Below are 25091 nucleotides of genomic sequence, written 5' to 3'. Positions count from 1 at the left end.
CGGACCGGTTCCGGTTTGGGGTTTCAAACCGGTAAACCGGAACCGGTATCAGGTTTCGATTTTTAAATCGGAAACCGGCCGGTTTTATAACCGATTGCCGGTCCGGTTCCGGTTCGGACCGGTTGACGGGCTTAGGTCTAATGGAAGTACTTAACTAGCAGAGGAAACAAAAGAAACAACCTTTTCAATTTGGTGAGGTAATCTTGTTTTTACCAACATGGGGCAGTGTAATCTATTATTGGGGTCTTGAATTTGAGCTTTTAGCATTCAAATCTGTGAATTTGTGGTATAATTTAGCTATGTCAATTGGGTGTTATGTTTTTGTTTTTTTTTATTTTTGGGTAAAGGTTAATCTTGTTTTTACTATTATGTGGCAATGCAATCTCTTCGTCGGGTCATGAATTTGTGTTCTATGTATTCAGAGTTGTGAATTTGTGGTATAATATGTGGCAAATTGCAATCTTTTCTTGGGGTGTTGAATTTGTGCTCTTTGTTGTACAAAACCCTGGTCCCAAATAATGAATTTGAGGTATAATTGAGGTATTTTACTAGCATTAGAAAAAAAAAATCACCTTTTCCAATTTGGAGTTCTTTTTTGGTAAGGTTAATTTTGTTTCTACCAATATGTTGCAATGCAATCTCTTTGTGGGGTCTTGAATTTGAACTTAAGCATTTTGGGTTTTGAATTAGTGGGATGATATAGCTATGTCTTGTTTTTACCAATATGTGGCAATGCAATCTCTTCTTGGGGTATTGAATTTTAGCTTTAAACATTCTGGGTTATACAAATTCGAAGTCTTTATTAATCAATGTGATAATGATTAAAAACACATCTTAAGTATCATTTTTTTTTTGAGTTTCCTACTTGAACTATCAGGTGTTTGCGTTTCCTACCTAAATTATCACCAAGTATTTATCAAAACACACATCGACTTGTATCTGATGATGCGGTGTACATTCTCTCCTTTTTTTTTTAAATGGTGTCAAATAGGATCATTAAAGGAATTAAATGGAAAATTAAAAAAATTAAGAGATAATGGTAAAAAACACATCTGAAGTATATTTTTTGCGAGTTTTCAGCACCATGAGATAAATAGTTGGTGATTGTTCAAGTACAAAGTTTTTAGTGCAAACACTTGATAGTTCCGTGTGTTTTGATAAATAGTTGGTGATAGTTTAGGTCGGAAACGCAAACGCCTGATAGTTCAGGTAGGAAACTCACAAAGAAGTGATATTGAGGTGTGCCAGTGCTATTTGTTCTTGGTAATTCATGCATTTCAGAGTTGTACAATGCCTGGCCCTAAATAATGAATTTGTGTATAATGGAGGTATTTAACTAGCATAGGATTAAAAAAAAAAAACTTCTTCAAATTGGTTGTTTTTGTAAGGTTAATCTTGCTTTTGCTTAAATGGAGCGACATGGTTAGTGGGAATTCCTATAGCAGGCTCCAACTCGCTTCAGATTGAGGTGTAGTAGTAGTTGTTAAAGTCAATCTTGTTTTCTAGTATGTGCAATGCAATATCTTCTTGGGTCTGGGTTGTACAAATCCCAAGTCCCAAATAATGAATTTGTGGTATAATGGAGGAATTTAACCAGCAGAGCAAACAAAAAAAAACCACATTTGTCAATCTTTTTTTTGTGGGGTGGGTAGGAAGGAGCAACACCATTAGTGAAAATTCATATAGCTGGCAGCAACTTGCTTGGGATTGAGGTGTATAAATAGTAGTTGTTGTTAAGGTTAATGTTGTTAACTAGTATGTGACAGTGTAATCTCTTCTTGGCATAAAGATCCCAAGTCTCTGTTTACCCCGAATTTGGATAATCAATTAATTTTGTGAGTAGGTATAGGATATGTGACTAAGCCTCAATCCTTTTGGCGGAAAAAAGATGTGTGATATGATATGAAGAGAGCAATAATGATCAGAGATTCGCTATAGATTTGTGTGTATACAAATATATGAGCATTACTCGATTGAACAAATTCAAGAGATAAACACAACAAATTCGGATCAAAATACGATATTGAGAGAGATTTGTATATATTTGCTAGTACAAAGTGTTCTTAGTGTGAAGAAGCCAACCCCTCAAAAGTGGACAATGACCCTTATTTATAGTATTGCCTCATGGGCTTCATACAACAAGAGAAACTTAAAAAATAAAGAAAATGTCACGACTCGTCTAAGGGGCCACGACGAGCACCTGGTGCTAGCTCACCCGGGCGCCCTTTAACTCACTTTTATACTTACGTCTATGTCACGACCCGACTAGGGGGCCGCGACGAGCACCCGGTGCTAGCCCACCCGGGCACCCCTTTAGCTTACACTTATGCTTACATCTAGGTGAGCCACATAATTAGACATGCAATTCCATTCATTCGTCAAACTAGTCCCATTGGACGACATTTCCATTATAACATAATTGGAATTTATGCCACATCAACGTACGTGGGCCAACATGGCCGACAAAATGATATACAAAAATATAGGCCTGCAAGGCCAGACATGTCTAATCATATACACGTGACTACGAGCCTCTAAGAGTAGTATGACACATCACATGAGCGGGACAGGATCCCGCTATGCCCATAATTATATACACAAAAGAATAAGTACCCAAAAGATATGGCTCCGAAGGAATTGGAGCTCTCTATGCAATCTCAGAATAGGCAGCTACTGATCAAGTCTATCTCCCTGTGCACCTGCGGGCATGACGCAGCGTCCACAAACAAAAGGACGTCAGTACGAAGAATGTACTGAGTATGTAAAGCATGATCAACATCAATATGAAAGCAAAATGAACAACATATGAATTAGCATAGGAGGGGAGACAATAATATCATCGTCGTAACGCTTACTTGCTCTTCATAGGAACTTACCATTTCTCGTAATAGTACTCGTACCATACTTGTGCTTGTGTTCGTATACATAGTCTTATCACATTCATATTCATATTATATACTTAGTCATTTCATATTCATAACATTTACATAGCATACCCGACCTCATAGGATCGGTGTTTCATATACATACTTGGCCAACCAAGGCTCAAGGTTGCTCATACCTGGCCCTACCAAGGCTTCAGGGTTATCCGTACCATCTGCAGAGGTGTGCGCGCGTTTCGTAATCGTATACATACTTTATACATATTCATATACATATATTCTACCCGGCATTATAAACTCGGGGTTTTCATTATAGCCCTCCATAGGCACATATAAGCATACTAGCCCGTAGGCACCTTTAACATCATTATCATTATTATCATCGTTACTATCATCATCATTACTATCATCATCGTTATCGCTACATCTATGTCTTAGGCTTACTCATCATATGAGGTGCGTAGTACAATCGTAGTACATCTCAAGGATAGTGAGCTTATGAGCTCGGAGTATCAATCATTTGGAGTCAACATACTCATATAGAGGATTTAGAAAGATTGGCCAAAGAACCATGCCTTATGAAAGAAGGGTTAGCCTTACATACCTTTTCGTCGAACTATTCTACACTTGCACGTACTCCTCTGATGATCACGTTTCTACCTTCATTAAGGGCATACTATCATTAGAATCGATAACTAGCACATATGGCTAAAGCTAAAGAAAATCGGGCAGCATCTCCTTTATTTACACATCATTCGCCCATATCGTAATTCAACTCCCAAACGTCCATAATACATTCACAAGGTCATAACAATAGTCACTAATCGACCCTATTATCCACATTATCAAGATTTCTCAATTCGCTTCAAATTCACCCACATTCATGGTCGTAACACTCAACTTCGTCCATTCGGCTAAAATGTCTAATTCATGATATTAACACCATTTATAACATATTCACATTACAACACTACAACATTCATGATTCAACTCAAACTATTTCTCAAAACGTCACTATTCATCATTCAAGACCCATTTTGCTAAACTCTTCTAGTGACCAATCGTTTCAACTCTCAAATACCTCAAACAACATATAAATAGCATGAATCTTACCTTAGATGTCGTAGGAACGAGCTTTAGATTATAATCTTCCACTTTGATCAAAACCCTAGTTTTCCTCCATTTGGATTTCTTGACTTTGGAAGATCTTTAATGGGTTCTTACCCTTGATTCACTTGTTTAATGATGTTAATCACTACAAACCCTTGAAAACTTGTATCATAAATGTGGAGAGATGTTTTTAGAAAGATAGAGGTGAAAGGGAAATGAAATGAAATTAACTTGGTCCCTTACATTTATTGAGCAAAAAGCTGCCCGACCAAATATACGGACCAACATACGGTCCGTATGTCCTGGCCGTATGTTTGGTCCAGAGAGTTTGGCCAATATGGGTGGATTATACTGTCCAGACATACGGACCGTATAAATTATACGGCCAGTATGTTTGGCCGTATAATCCCCAGTGATCCCGAATTTCGTTTCGTCGATTCGTTTGATCTCCAATCCTTATGGAACCTTCTTAACACTTGTTCAACACTTCAATACCAATCTAAGGGACGTTTCTCCAAAACATCATTAAGTGCTCATTAAGTCGTTACTCGTCTTTCCTTTCCGACACTTATCAATTACTTTGCCCTCTCTTGGCAATCCTCCCCCCCCCCATCTCTAACATCTTTAAAACCTTATCTAGAGTCGTCGAATACCATCGTTTACCCATGAACATATTGTATACTCGTACTCCTTACTAGTTCATTCGCTTGCATACCAACGGAGGATTTTCCGAGGTGTAACAGTCTAGACGGATCACAATAATTTAACATACATCGCTATTCATTAATCACACTAGCCCCATTGGGCGATATTTCCTTTATACCATAATTGGCATTTATGCCACATCAATGTACATATGCCGACGAGGCCGACAAAATGATATACAAAACATGGGCCAACAAGGCCAGACATATCTAACCACATACACATGACTACGAGCCTCTAAGAAGAATATAACATATCACATGAGCGGGACAGGACCCCGCTATGCCCATAATTATGTACACAAAAGAATAAGTACCCAAAAGCTATGGCTCCGAAAGAAATGGAGCTCTGCTATGTAATCTCTGAATAAGCAGCTATGGATCAAGTCTGTCTCCCTGTGCACCTGCGGGCATGACGCAGCGTCCACAAACAAAAGGACGTCAGTTCGAAGAATGTACTGAGTATGTAAAGCATGATCAACATCGATATAGAAGCATAACGAACAGCATATGAAGTAGCATAGGAGGGGAGACAATAATATCATCATCATGGCACTTACTTGCTTTCCATAGGGACATTCCGTTTCTATTACGTATCCGCATACTTAATTACTCTCATAATCATTTACACCTCATATACATAACATATTCGTACTCTTAATGATGTCACATACATAGCACATATACATATAGACCAATATACATAGCGTACCCGACCGTGAAGGTTCGGTGTTTCGTACATACTTGGCCAACCAAGGCTCAAGGTTATATCTACTTGGCCCTACCAAGGCTTCAGGGTTATCCGTACCATATGCAGATGTGTGCGCGCGTTACGTAATCATATATATATATATATATATATATATATATATATATATATATATAAACATATACTCTACCCGGCACCATAAGCTCGGGGTTTCATTATAGCCCTTCATAGGCACACATACATATAATAGCCCGTAGGCACCTTTAGCATCATTATTATTATTATCATCATTGCTATCATCATCATTATCGTTACGTCTATATTATAGGCCTATGCGTCATATGAGGAGCGTAGTACAATCGTAGTACATATCAAGGATCGTGAGCTTACGAGCTCAGAAGATCAATCATTTGGAGACAACATACTCGTATAGAGGATTTAGAAATTTGGCCAAAGAACCATGCCTTACGAAAGAAGGGTTAGCCTTACATACCTTTCCGTCGCACTATTCTACACTTGCGCGTTCCCTTCCAATGTTAGCGTTTCTACCTTCATTAAAGTTATACTATCATTAGAATCGATAATTAGCACACATGGCTAAAGCTAGGGAAAAATCGGATAGCATTCCCTTTATTTATACAACATTCCTCAATTTACTTTCATTTCTCCATATTCGAGCTCCTAACACATAATGTCGTCCATTCACACACAATGTCTAACTCATAATCTTAACGTCATTTATAACTCATTCATGTCACAATATAACAATAATCATGATTTGATTCCAACTAACTCTCTAAATGGCACTATTCATCATTCATGGCCCATTTTACCATATTCTTCTATACTCCAAGTATTTCAACTCTCCAATATCTTAAACAACACATAAACATCATGAATCTTACCTTAGATGTTGTAGGAACAAGCTTTAGTTGATAATGCTCCACTTTGAGCAAAACCCTAGTTTATCTCCATTTGAATTTCTTGACCTTGGATGATCTTTGATGGTTTCCTTACTCTTGATTCACTTGTTTTATGTTGTTGATCACTAAATATCTTTGAACTCTTGTGAAATAAATGTAGAGAGATGTTTTAGAGAGAAGGGGTGTGATGTAGAAGTGAAATGAAATAAGTCTTGGTCCCCTTATTTAATGACTTGAAAATCTGAGTTGAAGTGCACAGTGGTCATAAAACATGGTTTACGGTCCGTATTCCAGTTTACGGACCGTCCTTCGTGGTCGTCTTTAACCATTTCAGAACCAGAAACTCAGGCTGCGATATGGTGATTTACGACCATGGTTTACGGGCCGTAAATCACTTTACGGTCCGTATTCTAGGTCGTATTTTACCATTGGCTCAACTGGCAGAAAGTTGAAGTTTTGCATACCAATTTACGACCTGCCAGTTTACGGACCGTATACCATTTTACGGTCCGTATATCACTTTACGACCACTGGCCAGATCGCAAACCTGCAACTTTTCATATTTCTTAGACTTTTCATTCTAATCATCCACATCCATTTATACACATTGTTCATCCCATACCTTGCCTTATCTTAGCCAACTTTCTCGTTTTACATCGGATGCCCATCCAAACGTCATTTCTTACTCATGGAACATCATCACTAGTTCATTCCCTTTCGTACCAACGGAAAATTTTTCGAGGTGTAACAGAAAAACTCTGAAATGGATTAGGTTGGGTTAGGTTGCCCGTACGGTCTGACACCCGTACGATTGACAATTGAACATGGCAGGACGTTATCGACTCGTGGCAATCGCGCAACAGATCTCCCGGACCAACGGCCACGATCAAACGGACTAACGGCCACGACCAAACGGACCAACGACAACGACCAACTCGGCTATGGAGAAGCCGAACCAAATGATGCCCTTCCTTTGCTTCGGTCCAAGCATTCCTCCGGTTCATAATGAAAGTCTTCGTGCACGTTCTTGTCCCCTTCTTCCTTCGGTCTTTGATCTTACCGATTTAACGTATATCCGATTTTTACCGTATATAGTCTCAAATAATGAATTTGTGCTAATGGAGGTATTTAACTGCCCGTGAAAGAAAAATACCTTTTCTTTTGTAACTTGTAATGGTATTTAACTATAGAGGAAGCAAAAGCCACCTATGTCAATTAGTTTTTCCTTTTCTAGGGTTGTTTTAACCAATATGTGGCGAGGCTAACCTCTTCCTGGGGTCTTGAATTTGTACTCTCTGCATTCAGAGTTGTACAAATCCCAAATAATGAATTTGTTGTATGGTGAAGCTTTTTAACTAGCAGGGGAAACAAAACCATCCAAGTTTAGTCTACTCTTTTTTTTTTTTTTTTTTAGGGGGGGGGGGGGGGGTGTTGCGGGGAGGGTGTTAAAGTTAATCTTGTTCAACAGTGGGAATGCAAGTTACTGCGGTGTTTTAAAACCTTTGCAGCCTTTTGGCAAAGTCATTTCTAGCATTCGAACTTAGCTTTAAGAAACTTTGGTATTGATCAGACCTGAAAGTTGGTCTTTTAGGGAATATTATTTGCAGAAAATACTTGTAATAACTGGGGTTTTGGAATTGAAGATGCCTGTGTGCTGACTAGGGAAAAGGGAGTGGTGCTGAGGAAAGGAAGAAGTAAATAGAGTACTATTGCTGAGCTTGATACACAATGATCTGAATTGGAGGGGAAAGAAAAAATGATATCCTTCCTATAATTTGTAGGAACCTATGTTAGATACCTAGATTGGCCTCTTTCCGAATTCCGAGAATTCCATTGTGAAGTTGGTTTCTTTACCTGAGATTACGCGCAGAGGGGATTGATGGATCCTATTTGGTGTTTAGCATTATATATGCTGGGTTAAAAATTCCAAATACAACTTTCGGAATTTCAAAAAACCAAGAAAAACTTGTTTTTAAAAAAAAAAATCACTTTTTTCACAACCAAAACAATTACATTTCAACAAAAAATATAATTTTAAAAACTATGGCGAAACATAACTCCAACTCCAACTGTGAAGACGCCTACTATGGCGAAACATAACTCCAACTCCAACTGTGAAGACGCCTACGAACTGAGTTGTAAAATCTCAATTGTTACGGGCTGACTTCATTGATACTGGGCACCTGTAGCTGCCCAAGTGTTAGTCGTGCACTTACTTTGGGCTTCAGAAAGCAACAAGTACAGATGTTGCATTGCATGTCCTAAGAGTGCCAAAAATAATTATGCAATGTGGAAAACAATAATCAAGTAGAAATGTTGCATCACGGAATGACAAGAAAATTTATTTATTGGTAATCTAGAACAGCACTGTTAGGAGATACTACTCGAAATATACTTTATTCAGTATCTTTATTGGTAAGAGATGCAACAGCTAGTAAAAACATGCACAATTAATTGAATGTGTGCAACTTGCTGGAACATTACAGCGATTATTGAAGAAACAAAACAATATAGTTACACAAATTAAGTTCATCTCTGATGCAACAATAACTTGACTAGCACTAATACACACTTATTACAACACCTAGCAGACCAGCCCATTAGCCCTGGCTAGACATCAACAAAGCGATAACCGGAGGAAGGAAAAAAAAACCAAGACATCAGGTTTCTGTTATTATTACTACATATAAACGTGTAATATTGCAAAATACAAACAAAACTACAACTCAAAAGCCTTTCTACTGCTCCTCTGTTTCTCCTTCTGCATGCTCCCCCTTCATTTTCCACTTGCTTCCTAACAAATACTCCATGAAATTAGTCGCATACAGTGAAAGAAAACACAGCTATCCCATACTACTATACATTTAGCTGACATATGCACAAACTTACCCTGAACACTATGCCTATAAAAAAAAAAGATCAGCAGTGTATAGTATAACACAAATCAAGTTCATAAGAGAGGTAACACACATTAATACAACATTGACTCATCTATTAGTGAGTGATACATTTTTACGACTCATCTATTAGTGAGTTATACATTTTTACAACACCTGGCCAGACATCAATAAGAAAAACCAAAACATCAGGTTTTTGTTACCATATAAAACCTATGATATTGCAAAATACAAACAAACATGCGTAACTCAAAACTTTCTAAAGCTCCTCATCTCGTTTCTTCCCAGCTATATTATCCTTAATCTCCTCCGTCTTCTCTTTAGCAGTTTCCTTAACACTCTCCAAATTTGAAGCTATAGTCTCTTTAGCTTTCTCTAATGTCTCCCCTGATTTATTCTTCGCGCTTTCATATCCTTCATTTGCTTTCTCTTTAGCCCAACTCGCGTGCTCCCCAGTTTCCTTCATTTTCTCTTTCGTTTCCTCTGTTTTTTCCGCTATGTTTCCCTTCGCTTCTTCTGTTTTCTTCGCTGCTTGCTCTTCCGTTTCCTTCATTTTCTCTGCAGCTTGATCTTTTGCTTGTCCGGTTTTGTGGTATGCTTCTTTGGCTTTTTGTTTTGCCTTTTCAGCATCTGAATAGGCTTTTTCTTTTTCCTCCCCTGCTTTCTCCCCTGTTTTCTGTTTTGCTGCTTCCGCCGTTTCGTATGCTTTGTTCTTAGCTTCTTCGGCTGCGTTCTTTAGATCTCCTGTCTTGTCTGCTACATATTGTCCGGTTCCTGCATTCATTCGTGTTATTTTGTACAAATACGGGAGATGAATCCAGTATTTAAACTTAGATGGATAATGGATTCAAAGTTTTAAGATTTCCAACGAATACTATTGACTGAAGTTCTAATAAACCATTCAAACTCATTGTATTAAAGTTAAAATTATGGGTCCAAATCAGATATATTAGCAATTTTAGTAGATTTTTAAATATGTATCTATATTCTAAGATGAACCGATAGCTACTAATTAACACTTCATGGTAGCCTTAAAAACTAGGATAACAACATGTAGCCTTAAAAACTAGGATAATAACATGTTATATAACCTATTACGCAAGCAACCGAGGATGTAAGATGGTACAATGGAGTAAGCTGATTAGCGTGGTTGTTGGCAGGGCGGATTTAGCGGGTGCCACCCTAACACCCTAAAATTACCGTGTATGTATAAGATAAATTTTCTGTATTTATGTCCATATATTAACTTTTCAATACCCTGAATAAATGCAAAAAGTTAGCTTATGCAGTCCAGAGCGTGTTCAAAACTGTCTCTAGCATTCAATATCAAACCCTTCTTATGTTACATGTTATAGATTCCACAGTACTTGTAAGAATACATGTTACTGATTCTAACATAACTAACTTAACGACAAATCCTTTCTATGTTACGGATTTAATAAAAACCTAATAGTAAGAATAATGTTACTCCCTCCTAGCAGATCCTAGGTTAAGGATTCGACAGCACCTTAGAACTCAATAAGGTTAGCTCAAATTACATACTTGCATTAAAATTCACTTTTATACATTAATTCACTTTAATATGTATAAAGTGAACCATCTATCCCGAACCCAGTAAATAAAAGTAACCGTGCGTTCATAAATCCATAAACTTAAAATTTTACATCCACCTAAAGAGGTGTAGATTGAAATACTAACCTGAAGCCGTGTCAGTGATTTTGTCTTTGGCCTTTGTTGCAGTATCCATAGTTGAATCAGAACCATGTTTAACAGCTGAATCATCTTCAGTAGATTTAAAACCTAGCCCTTCAGAAGTCTTATCTTTAGCCCATCCTGTCCATGACTCTGAATTTTCTTTATTCTGCTTCTCAACTTCCTCATGAGTTTCCTTACAACTCACCAAATTAGACACACATAAAACCAATAACAACACACAAATCAACTTCCTTGAAGCCATTATACACAACAAAACCAACTAAATATATGTATGTAAGTGTGTAAAGATTAATAATAGAGAAATAAAGTTGATGGATGATTTTTCAAGAAGAGCAGACAAAGTAGATGAACATTGATTTGTTTGAGTTAGGAATATTTTTCAGATATATATAAGGAGAGTTATGTTATGGGAGAGCAAAGGTTAGTGGACGAGTGGCATAATACGTGGGCATACGTGTCAGCAGTGGCGGTGTCAGGATTTATGCGAAGGGGTTCAAAAATATAAAGAAACGATAAATAATGAAAAAGCTAAAGGGTTCAACGTCCATTATATATGTATAAAAAATAATTTTCACTTTATATATACAGTGTAATTTTTCGTCGAAGGGGGTTCGGATGAACCCCGAACTATTACTAGGTCTGCCACTGCGTGTCAGTTGTTTGTGATTTTGCAAACACCATAGTCAATATGAGCTCTTTACGTGTCATTCAGTATCCAATTTACCTTTTCTGGCTCTACGTCGGTGGATATATTATTTTGGTTTCTGTCCCTATCCTTACCTTAGCCCTTAGGTGGCGTTTGAACATTGTGTTAGAAAAAGTTCTTGAAAAATCTATTTTTGTCGACAAAGATGATCGTGGCATAATTGTCGACAGAAATGATAGGTTTGAATTATTGTCTTTTTTCGGGTAAATTTATCGTGGTCATTCTGACTTAAAAGTTGATCTCATAAAAGTTAGTACTAGTATTATTTTTATCACGTAAAAATTATTCACTTGAAAATTTATTATACAGATATTACTATTCTAACTTTTTGTTATATAAGGTAAATCTTATCTAAATATTACTAATGTTTTGTATCGAAAATATAATATGAAAACTTCAAAGTAATTATGAAAGTAATTAATATGAAAATTAATTATGTTTGAGACAATTTTAGAAATCTTCATCCATATTTCACTTTATAACATTAATCTCCTTTATATTGATGATATTATATTTACTTTTCTTATTTGAATTTTCTTGTAATAAAATTTTAATTCGTTATCATTAATGTAAAATTTCTGGTCCTAACAACTCTGCTTCACCAACTTCGAACCAACCAATTGGTGATCTACACCTTTTCTCAAAAAGGGTTTCAAACAGTGTCATCCCAATACTAGCATGGTAGTTATTTTTGTAAGTAAACTCAATAAGATGCAGATGGTCATCCCAATTACCATTGAAATCAAGGACACATGGTTACTGAACTGAATGAATACATGACTACTAAACTGCTGAGATACTAAACTGAATGTCTATTGAACTGACTGAAGACTGGGCTGACTGAATACTGAGTTAACTGAATACTGGATCAGCTGAATACTGGATTAACTGAATACTGAGCTGACATAAATAGCTGAGTATTGAACTAACATGAATATTATAACATGAGATCTGAATAGCGTATCTGTCTGACCATTTGTCTGAGGAAAAGCTGTGCTAAGGTTCACCTTGCTACCCAATCCTTTCTGAAAGGATTTTCAGAAGTTCGCTGTGAACTGAGCACCATAATCTGAAATAATGGACACTAGGGTCCCATACAATCCGGTAATTTCATTAAAATATGACTTGGCATAATCTTCTGTTCAATCTGTGGTCTTAACTGGCAAGAAGCGCGTTGACTTCGTAAGTCTGTCCACAATCACCCGAATTAAATCATGCCTCCTAGCTGAACGAGGTAGGCCTAGAATGGTGAGCTTCTGACATAATTAGCTCTTTGAGTCCATCTACATCTGGAACGTATAATCTGCCTCGGTATCTCAAGGAACCATTATCTCCCCCTTGTTCAAAAGTTAAGGCTTTCTATTCGTGAATCCTCTCTTTCATCTGCAGCAAGCAGGAATCACCAAACTGCTTCTCTCTAACTTCGATGACTAATGAGGAATAAGCCATGTTTTGGGCAACAACTCCACTCACTTCGGAGTCTGAAAGTCGAATTCCTATCTTGGATAAGCGGTGAACTTCTTTCACCATAGTTCTCTTGTTTGCCTAAATCATGAGTTGTACTTCCCATACTTGTTTTTTTTTTTTTTTTTTGAGATACTTCCTAAAAAACTCATAGTACTGTTGCGTGCTAAGTCTTTCACTAGCACCTGAAAAATTAGAGTCTTGTGCAATGGCACTACCCTTATGACACATAACTGGGCATGATCTTATAGCTTTTCTGTGATCGCCTAATCGATAGTAATTGGACTTGACACGATTCGTTCGACGATCATTCTACTCACTTCGGGTTTTCTCTAAGATGAGGCATATTCCTTATGGAGACTATCTCATTATGCCAACTTAACTGAACTGAGGTCCTTCATATCTCATGCTAACCATTCGGGTCTTCAATTATCTCGCTAGACTTACTGGCGATTTATGCATCTCCCCCTTAGACCAAGGCTAACATCTTATACTTATAAATTATTCTCTTTTGATGGGATTGCAATTAACATTCCTTATCTTCTGTAATTCCTTTGTACTCTACAACACTGACTTTTTTTTTTTTTTTTTTTTGACTCACATCGGAGCAATTTCTCATAGGGAAAAACTAAATTTACTTACATGAACGGGTTGCTACTGTATTCATAACTGGCACACTCCATCTTAACAACTTAACTCTGCTCACACTGTAAATCTTAGGACAACCCCTTTTGATAACTCCTAAAGGCTATTCTTCTGTAGTTTGCTCTCTTACGGCTTAGCTGATTTCTTCTTCCACTAATCACTCTACTCCAAACTTAACGTAAGCCCCTGGTTTCTAACACACATTCGGATGTATCCGAACTGTCACCCACTTAAGGTGTTCATCTGAATAGGAATTCAAATCATATTTCTCAAAGTCAGCCGTACTCGTAACTTAGTCAAATCTTATTATTACTGTTGACATGGCTTTTCCAGACATATTACGAACTTATATCTCATTCTCCTTCTATTTCTAGGAAAATTTTGGCAGAGTTTCCTCTGTATTTCTTACTTTCCCAAAACCTGCACACAGGAAATACCAACAATGCCTCACAAGGCCAGCATATATACATATATATCATATCATATCATAGCCACACAGGGCTCTCAATTTCAACAACAGTATAAAAATGATGAACTTACCTCATATGTCCAACTCAAACTGTACCTATTACACTTTCCTGTTTATTTTCCCTTTCAACCTTTAACTGCATATGGAGTGGGTCCTGATGACCTTCGGTAGAAAACTGTCTACCACCACTTCCTTGAGATCCTCCATGATTTACCTTTTTCCTGTGGACCTAGCTCTTTTTTTTCTAATTTCTCTGGTATCCTCTTCCTGTTGTATTCCATTCTCCTTTCTCAAGAACATCATTATCATTCAACATACCATTCATTCCACTACACCCCTTCTCGGGCAACTTACATTGTATTCCACTTTCAATAGCACTTGAAGTTTCATTCGTTACCAGTAGTATTGCACAATTGTACCCCGTATGGGTAAACATCCTTACTTGGACCTTGAATTACCTGTTCATCTCTTGCGCATTCGAAACGTACGTAATTCTAGAGGAAGAGAAGTTACTTATTGCTCTAAGCTTCATGGCACGATCAAGAGTAGAAAGAAATGAGACAAATCCTAAATGTCTTGGTGGTCAACTGTTTATATGTATAGGGCCCTCACACATATAAAAGAGACCCCACTGGACACGGTTTCATAGACTCCCTAAGGACACTTGAACCTAGGCTCTGATACCAAGCTTTGTCACGCCCCGAACCATGGCCTGGACGTAACACGACACTCGGTGCCTGACTGCATGTGACCGAGCGAACCACATGGCTTGCTGAACTATCATGAGGCATACATGAGCGGAAATATAACGTGAATGCATAATGAGCCTTTATAAAACATGGTAAGTCATAATACTTAATAAAATACTTGTTTAAACATGAGTGAGCCAAAATGGCTATACGACTCCAAATGTCTGACATGACATAACTGACTTGTCTAGTCTATGAAACCTCTATCATGAGTGACTGGAAAACATACTTACTGGGACAAGACCCCCAGCATACCTTTAGATGCATAATTAATCATAAAACAAAAGTTGACTAAACCCCGAATGAGATGGGGCTCACCAATAAGCTGATTCGAATGTTGTCCTGCTGAGCAGATGTGTCGTCCTGTATATCAGTACCTGCATCATGAAATGCAGGCCCCCCGGGCAATAAAAGGGGACGTCAGCACATTGAATGTACTGGTATGTAAAACAACTGAATGAAATAACATGGGACATGAAATAACATGAAAAGAACTGAAACTGAAAACCTGGACATGAACATGAGCATGAGTACATAAACATGAAATTGAAACTGAAATTGAGTACTGGAACTGAACATAAACATGAGTACTATAAGCATGAGATAATCTGTAATACCGACATGATCCACCACGGGGAGAAACGTGGAGTCTGATCTCTGCCCGATCAGCTAAGCTATCTCGTACATTGCCGGGGCACGAGACATGAATCTGACATAAATGGATCCAAAATCCCTCAATGGGGAAAATATGTAGGAATCGTCCTATCTGGGCGGAGCGATCCTTATCTTACGTTGGCATACATAGTTTTAGGCTATCTGAGCCTTCTCGGTATTAATACAACTCCCGAACATGAAAATAACTGAAAACATAATTTCTGAATCTTGACATGAACATGGGTACATGAAGACATGACAACAAATGCATATATACGAGCTTTTCACGGGAATAAGCAAAATATCTCAGACCTTGTGTTATAGAACCCATGGGATGCAAGTTATGGGTTTTCATAGATTACGGACTGGGTCTCAATTACCAAAACAGTAAATTAAGACTAATCAAACGGAATTGTAACTGACCATATAATATACATCATGGTTCAAGTGTCTAGGGTTTATCATGAGTATACCTAAAATCCTAAAACTTGGTGTGTAATCATGGAATGCTGAAACATGGGGAAGAACAAAGATGTTCCCACACATGGATAGCGCCTACATACCTTAATTTCCTGCTTTTGAGCGTATCACAGTGTCCTTCAATCCCTTCAACTTCAATCTATAGCAATACAGGTCATAGGGATTCTATATTAGCAACAATATCCATGCTTTGTTCATCTAAGCATTTTATCAAACACTTAGTGGGCATGAAGCTCTATAACCCTCATTAATGGTGTTTTCTTCACCCAATCCCCATTCTATTACTTCTAGCTACTTCTACAATCTCAATTAGATGTAATTAACATCATTCTTCATCACCCATATGAATACAACAATTTCAAGTCAACAATCCAACAACTCTAGCATAGTTCATATAATTCTCTTCATCAACCCAATTATTATTCTCCCAAGAATTCATCAATTCACAACCATAAATGATTAGGGAGTAGAAACATTACCTTTTATGAGTGGTCCACACGAAATCAACACCTCCAAGTTCGATCTTTATCTTAGAATGACGGCAACAACTTGTACTACACTTTATCCTTCACGAGCCTCGGGATTCGGGGCCTTCAACTTGGTTGATTCTCTACTTTCTCTCTCTAATTTCCCCTCTCTCTCACTTTCTCTCTCTAAAATCTGAAGTTATGGGAAAAATGGGCTGCTAGGGTTAACATTTCCCTTATATACCCAGTGGAAATGGGTTTGACCCAACTTGAAAACGGTTGGGACCTTTCTGTCTTAAAACGTCCATATCTCCCTATCCCGATGTCACCTGTGAACCCACAACCTATGGTTGGAAAGGTATTTCAATTATCTACAACTTTCATTCTTTGAGTTTTCCCAAATTCCCAATTTATGATAGGGTTATGGCCTCCCGACGTCAGGTGACCCGAAATGTAATTACGGACCAAGATACGCCCCGTGTTACGGTCCCGTAACACAAAGGACGGACCGTAACTTGGTGAAAATTTCCAGTGAGGTTCTGGAAATTTTTGGTGTGTTACGGACCACTGTTACGGCCCGTAACACGTGTTACGGCCCGTAACAGTGACCGTAACTCAGGTGAAATTTCCAGCGAACAGGCTTCAGTAAAATGGGCATAACTCTTTGCATAGATGTCCGTTTGACCCCCATAATATACCGTTGGAAAGCTATTTCAAATGGCTACAACTGTCATCAAGGAAGTTTTCTCAAATTCCCAACGGAGTTTCACGAAATTTTACTGGAAGGCAGACGTATCGAAAACTTAGCCAATTCTATAGGATTTCAAGTGCCTTACTATTAGCCATATTGAAACGATCATATCTCCTTGCTCCGATCTCCGATTGGCTTGGTCCTTATATCGTTAGAAAGGTATTTCTACATACTACAACTTCATTGATAGTACCTTCCCAAATTCCAAACTGATCAAGGAGTTATCGCTGCCCGAAATAGGCCTATCAATCATTTTTGCAAAACGTTCAAACCTTCAATGTTTCCACTAGAACTCTAATGATATGAGCTTAAACTCAGTTCCAAGATGCGGGGTGTTACATTTAGCATGACTAAATACTTTTAGATTATTATCATTTTCTACATTCCTTATAAGTTAGCCGTAATTTTTGAAGCAAGACTTAGTACTTTCAGATTATGATCATTTTATTTTATGCAACTCCATTAATTTTTTTCGTTGAATATTTTAGTACAATGTCATCTCTCATCTCACGTTTTGTGCTATTTTCTTAATAAATATCTGAATTAGATATTCGTATTTTACTGGGACAAAAGAAATATTTGAAGTACAAGTTACTCATATGATCTATATTGGAAAAAACCCGAAAAACTGAGAAAACCCGAGGTTGAAAAACCCGATTTTGTTAGTTTGGGTTGGTTTATATATTTAATAACCCGATGCAATTGGTTTGGTTTGGTCTTTAATAATTCCAAACCAACCCGATCCATGTATACCCCTATGTGGCAATGCAATCTCTTGTTGGGGTCTTTAATTTGAGGTTTAAGCATTCTGAGCTTGACACGTATAGTTAAAATTAATGCAAACTTGTGACAAAGTATAAAGGGAGTGATATGTTTGGATCGAAAGTATAATTGGAGGGGTAATTTGGAACGAAAATATAATAGGAGGGGTATGTTTGGACCGAAGTCCGAAAATATCAAAGAAAGGATGTCTTTGGACCGAAATATAACTGCAGGGTTATATTTCAACCGAAAGTATAACGAGAGACATATATTTGGACAAAAAGTATTATGAAGGTGTATTATTTGACCCTTTTCCCATAAAAATTTACAACATATATATATATAACCTCTTGACTCTTCTTTCTCACATCTTATCCTAAAATTCATCTTCAAATAAAGATAGAGTGACACTCCACTCTCAAACACCATGTCTTGTGCTTCATTTTCACTTTCCTTTCTTCACAACGCTTGTGATGATAGCAAGCAGTTTACATTCCAAGTTCGTCCTAAATTGGTGATACAAACAATTGATGCTAAGGCTAAAACAAGAAGGGAAGATAGAACAGCCCGACATATTCGTATTCACAAGAAGATATACTCAATTTTCCAAACAATGTCTTACGTTAATCTTGTTTTTACCTACATGTGGCAATGCAAAATATTCTTGGGTTCTTTAAATATTGAATTTGTGGTCTAATTAAGCCCGTCAACCGGTCCGGTTTAACTGGTAACCGGACCGGTAAAATCGGAACCGGAACTGGGTGAACCGGTTAATCGTATATTTTGTACCGGTCTGGTTCCAATTTTTTTGAAACCGGAACCGGTTAAACCTGTCACGACCCGCCCAGCGGGCCATGACGGGTACCCGGAGCTGACTACCGAGCACCTCGCATCGTACTACTATCATCTTAACCTATATGTATATAAACTCCATAAAACATGTACACACACACATATATATATATATACATAAGCCCTCGTGGCGGCAAAAGAATAATATGCAGAATGTACAATGAGGGTTACACAACATCCACTACCCATACATGAGTATCTACGAGCCACTAGCTAACACACTGAAGTCAGGAGGACGGGACAGGACCCCACCATACCCGAGTATGTACACAAAAGAATATATTAGAGCTGCACCTCCGGAGTATGGAAGTGCTCCTGTGCAAGCTAGTGTGGCTCCTAGGAAGCTGGGTCGTCTCCCTGTCTACCTGTGGGCATGAACACAACGTCCAAGAAGAAAAAGGACGTCAGTATAAGAAATGTACTGAGTATGTAAGGCATGCATCATGAAATAACAAAGGAACAGAAAGATAACATAAAGGTAAGAAGATAACTGGTGACTGCTTGCCTCTTAAGACGAAGTCATGCATGCATGCTCGTAAAAATATCATCATATCATATATTGCTGCGGAACGTGCATCCCGATCCATATATCATCATGTATCAATATATTGTCGCGGAACGTACGACCCGATCCATTACCCATATATCCCGCGTTCGGGCATCCCGCGTCCGGGATGATATCATAAGATACCAGATGATCAGGTGGCTATGCGTCTATAGCGCCTCACCTTTCCCCATGTCCCCTATGTACATATACATATCATATACACATATAATATACGTAGCATGCATGAGAGCCCAACAAAAATGCACTTTATCGGAGTGACGTAAGGTCGTGAACCTCAGATTACATTATGGCATCATCCTCATCGCTACGTCTCACCTTGAAGGAACTAATATTATGAGGCGAGACAACAATGAAGAATGGTATCAATGAAATCATAAGTATAAAAATATCTGCATCATGAAGCCATCATTGTCAACCTTATCGTTATGGAGCGTATCTTGTAAGAAGTTCTTGAAGTTCTTCCACTTTCATCTTTAGGGATGTAAGAAGGTCATGGAAGTATAAGGAAGAAATTATGAAACAAGAGTCATGCCTTTGAAGAAAAGGGGATAGTCTTACATACCTTTGTCGTTTAACTAATCTAGCGCTTGCTTGTTCTCCTTCAATGCACACGTTCTACCTTCAAGAGAATTCGTATCGACATTAGCTAACAATTATAAGAATGAAGTTACTAACGCTAGCGAAAATTGGGCAGCATTTCCTTTGTTTATACTACTTTTACCATGTTCTATATCAGCTCCCAAACGTTCATATCAACATTCACATTTTTGCAACCAACAATCATCATTTATCTACATTTATCACAATTCACCATTTCCTTTCAATTCCTCCACAATTATGGTTATATCTCATTATCGCGTTTTCTCATATACAATACTCATTCCATGTTCTATAGGTTATTCATAACATGCTTACGATCTCAACATATCAATATTCGTAATTCAATCCAACTATTGTTCAACAATGACACTATTCACTCCTTTATGACCCATTTTCCATACTCTTCTACAATCCAAGTGTTTCAACTTATCAATACTTCAAACATCATGAAAATACCATGAAACTTACCTTAAATTTCGTAGGAACAAGCTTTAAATGGAAATACTCTTCTAGCACCAAAACCTTACTTCACTTCCTTTGGGTTTTCTTGAGATAGATGGACTTTTACTAAGTTTCACACACTTGTTTTCATGGATTTGAAGTGGTTGATCTTGCATTTCCTTTGATTTTTCTTGTGGATGAATGAGTGAAGGGATATTCTAGAGGTTTCTTGACCAAAAATGGTGAAAAAAATGAGTTTTGGGTCGAGTTTGGCCTATTTAAAGTGGTCCAGAAAATTCTGGACCGACACAACATGCGACACACTTTGCTAGACGCAAAGCATGCTTTGCTAAACGCATGTTATGTCGCAAAGCTTGCAGAATCACAAAATTTCACTGGCACACTTTGCTGCGCAACTACGTGGCCGCATGTCGTGTTTGCTGGTCGCAGGTTGCGCCGCAAAGTGCGCCAGAATGCGATATTTTTGTCAAACTCTCTCCGAAACTTAACTCCGATGATCCGATGAGTCTTAAACCTTCCCGAAACTTACTAAACATGGTTTTTCTCCATTATATACCCAAGATGGACATACCTATTCCCATGACCTCGAAACATTTATCCTACTTCCCAAGGCTAGGACAATTAGTATTCGGTGAAACTCAACATATGAAAATGAGAGGTGTAACATTCGAGGAACATTCTCCCTCCCTTTTGGAACATTCGTCCTCGAATGTTAAACACTCGGGATTCTACGAAAATTTCGCCAGAGTTTCCCCTGTAATATGGCACTACCATCCTGTCATAATATCACTGCCTCACAGGGCCAAAACATAATCGCAACATATCTATGGCCACACATGACCCAAAAACATGAAAAGTAAACGTACATACCTTATATAGTTGGTGTTTCATCTTGAATCTCTCCTGGGGTTGGAATAAATGTGGGTACATGGATTTCATGTTCTCTTCTGCTTCCCAAGCCATTTTTTCTCGGTTGTTGTTTCGCCACAAGACTTTGACTGAAGCCACTTCATTGTTTCGAAGTCTTCGTACTTGCCTGTCTAAGATGGCGATGGGTATTTCTTCATATGCTAACTTTTCTGTCACTTGCACATCATCTATCGGGACAATCTTTGTGGGATCCCCAACACACTTGCGGAGCATCGAAACGTGAAAGACTGGATGGACTGATTCAAGCTCCGACAGCAAGTCCAATTCATAGGCTACATGACCCACCTTGCGGATAATTTTATAGGGTCCAATGTATCTAGGACTTAACTTCCCTTTCTTGCCAAATCTCATCACCCCTTTCATTGGCGACACTTTTAAAAATACCCAATCATTAACCTGAAATTCCAAGTCTCGTCAGCGATTATCCGCATAAGACTTTTGGCGGCTTTGAGCTGTCACCAATCAGTCCCGGATGAGCTTAATCTTCTCGATCACTTGTTGGATCAATTCTGAACCTATTAATTGTGTTTCTCCTACTTCAAACCATCCGATAGGCGACCTACACTTCCTCCCGTATAAGGCTTCATAAGGGGCCATCTAGATACTGGTATGATAACTATTGTTATATGAAAATTCAATAAGTGGCAAATGATCCTCCCAACTACCCACCAAAGTCCAATGCACAAGCCCGCAACATGTCTTCTAAGGTTTGAATAGTGCGCTCAGCTTGTCCATCAGTTTGTGGGTGGAATGCAGTGCTAAACTTCACTTGAGTGCCCAATCCTTCTTGAAAGGATTTCCAGAATTTAGCTATAAATTGTGCTCCTCTGTCAGTAATAATAGATACAGGAATGCCATGAAGCCGCGCTGTCTCTTTGAGATACAATCTAGCATAATCCTCTGCTGAATATGTAGATCTGACCGGTAGAAAATGTGCTGATTTCGTGAGCCTGTCAACAATTACCCAAATGGAGTCGTATTTATGCCGAGAACGAGGTAATCCAGCAACAAAATCCATATTGATCGCCTCTCATTTCCAGATTGGAATTTCCATTTCCTGCAAAAGCCCTGCTGGTTTCTGGTGCTCAATTTTTACCTGTTGGCAGTTTGGACATTGAGTCACAAACTCAGCTATATCTTTCTTCATTCCTTCCCACCAATACATTAGTTTGAGATCATGGTACATCTTTGTCGCTCCCAGATGAACGGAATAACGGGAGCAATGAGCTTCTTCCAGAATCTGACGACGTAGTCCTGCAACATCCGGAACACATAACCTGTTTCGATACCTGAGAATCCCATCTGCAGAGATCTCAAATGGTGACTTCTCTTTTTGGGAACGTGCATCTCTATAATATCTCAATTTGGGATCCTCGTATTGACGCATTTTCACTTATGTGTCTAAGGACGAAGCAGCTGGGTTAAGCACACTAACTCCTGTGCTGCCTGAATCCATTAAGCGAACTCCTAGACTAGCTAGTTGGTGAAGCTCGCGAGCTAATTCCTTTATTTCTGATGGAACAACACCTCGACTACCCATGGACTTACGGCTGAAAGCATCGGCCACCACATTTGCTTTACCAGGATGGTATAGAATATTTACGTCATAGTCCTTCAATAGCTCTAACCATCGCCTCTGACGCAGATTCAATTCCTTTTGCTAGAAAATATATTAAAGACTTTTATGAACTGTGTAGATATCCGCATGGACACCGTACAAATAGTGCCTCCATATCTTTAGAGCGTGAATGACTGCAGCTAATTCAAGGTCATGAGTCGGATAATTCTTCTCATGTTTTCGCAGCTGCCTAGAAACATAGGCAATGACCTTGCCGTGCTGCATCAATACACAGCCTAACCCGACACCAGAGGCATCACAATACACCACATAACCTTCTGATCCTTCTGGAAGTGTCAGGACTGGGGCTGAAGTCAACCTGCCTTTCAGCTCCTGAAAGCTCCGCTCACAAGCATCTGTCCACCGAAATTTAGCAGCTTTCTGTGTTAGCTTCGTCAACGGTGCTGAAATAGAAGAAAACCCTTCCACAAATCTCCTGTAATACCCTGCCAATCCCAGAAAGCTACGGACTTCTGTAGGCGTCGTAGGCCTTGGCCAGGTTTTCACCGCCTCGATCTTTTGGGTGTCAACCCGAATACCATCGGCTGAGATGATGTGGCCCAGAAAAGTTACAGAGTTCAGCCAGAACACATTTTGAAAATTTAGCATATAACTTGCGAGCTCAAAGAATTCCAAGGACAGTACGCAAATGTTCCGCATGCTCTTCCTCTGATTTAGAGTATACCAGGATATCATCGATGAATACAATTATAAATAGATCCAGGAATGGCCTGAACACATCATTCATCAGGTTCATGAACACTGCTGGAGCGTTGGTCAAGCCAAACGACATGACTCGAAATTCATAATGACCATATCTGGTTCTAAAAGCCGTCTTCGGAATATCTTCCTCTTTAACTCTCACTTGATGGTATCCTGACCTCATATCTATCTTGGAAAACCACTTGGCTCCTTGCAATTGGTCGAATAAATCGTCGATCCTCGGAAGTGGATATTTATTCTTTATTGTCACTCTGTTCAGCTGCCTATAATCGATACACATTCGCAGAGATCCATCTTTCTTCCTTACGAATAAGACAGGTGCTCCCCATGGCGATGAACTGGGCATAATAAATCCCTTCTCGAGTAAATCTTGCAGCTGTGCTTTTAATTCTTTCAATTCTGCAGGATCCATTCTGTAGGGAGGGATAGATATTGGCTCAGTATCCGGCAATAGATCGATAGTGAATTCAATCTCCCGTTCTGGTGGAAGACCTGGAAGCTCATCCGGAAATACATCTGGAAACTCGTTTACTACCGGGACGGATTGAAGAGTCAACGGTTTGCTTCTGTATCATGAATTCAGACTAAATGATAGATATAGCCCTTGGCAATCATCTTCCTTGACTTGAGGTAGGAAATAAACCTGCCCCTTGGAGATGCAGTGTTACCCTTCCACTCTAAACTGGTTCTCCCGGAAATTGGAATCGGACCACCTTAGCCCCACAATCTACATTTGCATAACAGGAAGCTAACCAGTCCATGCCCATAATGACATCGAAATCCAGCATTTCCAATTCAATCAAATGAGCTACAGTGTGCCGGCCACACACTACAATTACGCAGTCTCTATACACTTGTCTGGCTAATACTGGGTCACCGACTGGAGTGGACACTTCAAAAGGTTTGATTGGCTCAGGTTTTATCCCGATACGACCAGCGATGTAAGGAGCAATATATGACAAAGTAGAGCCCGGATCAATTAATGCATAAACATCATAAGAAGATACTGTCAATATACCTGTTACAACGTCGGGACAGGCCTCCGATTCCTGTCATCCGGTCAATACATAGATAAGGTTCTGGGGACCGCTCGAACTAGAGGCTCCTCCTCTGCCTCTTCCACAGCCCGCTGAAGCCTGGAAAGCCTGCCCTACGGGTCGCACAGATGACAAAGAACCTGCTACTGAACCTGTAGGCTGGGCCTCATCTCGGCCGCTCCTCAATGGACAATCACGCATCATGTGGCCAAC

General features: G+C 38.8%; 2 protein-coding genes across 2 annotated transcripts in view; one reads left to right on the top strand and one right to left on the bottom strand.

Annotated features, from left to right (window-relative positions):
* Nucleotides 1–25091, top strand: part of LOC132604462 (large ribosomal subunit protein uL18c) — an 85072-nt gene that overhangs the window by 20330 nt on the left and 39651 nt on the right. The window lies entirely within an intron of this gene.
* On the bottom strand, nt 9259–11317 carry LOC132604460 (late embryogenesis abundant protein D-29-like). Its single transcript, XM_060317975.1, has 2 exons — nt 10924–11317; nt 9259–9999 (listed from the first exon to the last, which is right to left on the bottom strand). The coding sequence occupies exons 1-2, from the start codon at nt 11180–11182 to the stop codon at nt 9485–9487; spliced, it is 774 nt and encodes a 257-aa protein (XP_060173958.1). The 5' UTR covers nt 11183–11317; the 3' UTR covers nt 9259–9484.

Source organism: Lycium barbarum, chromosome 7, assembly GCF_019175385.1.
Source record: "Lycium barbarum isolate Lr01 chromosome 7, ASM1917538v2, whole genome shotgun sequence".
In the NCBI taxonomy this organism is placed as follows: domain Eukaryota; kingdom Viridiplantae; phylum Streptophyta; class Magnoliopsida; order Solanales; family Solanaceae; genus Lycium; species Lycium barbarum.
Note: the sequence above shows the minus strand (reverse complement) of the source record. Positions and strands in the feature narration are given on the sequence as shown.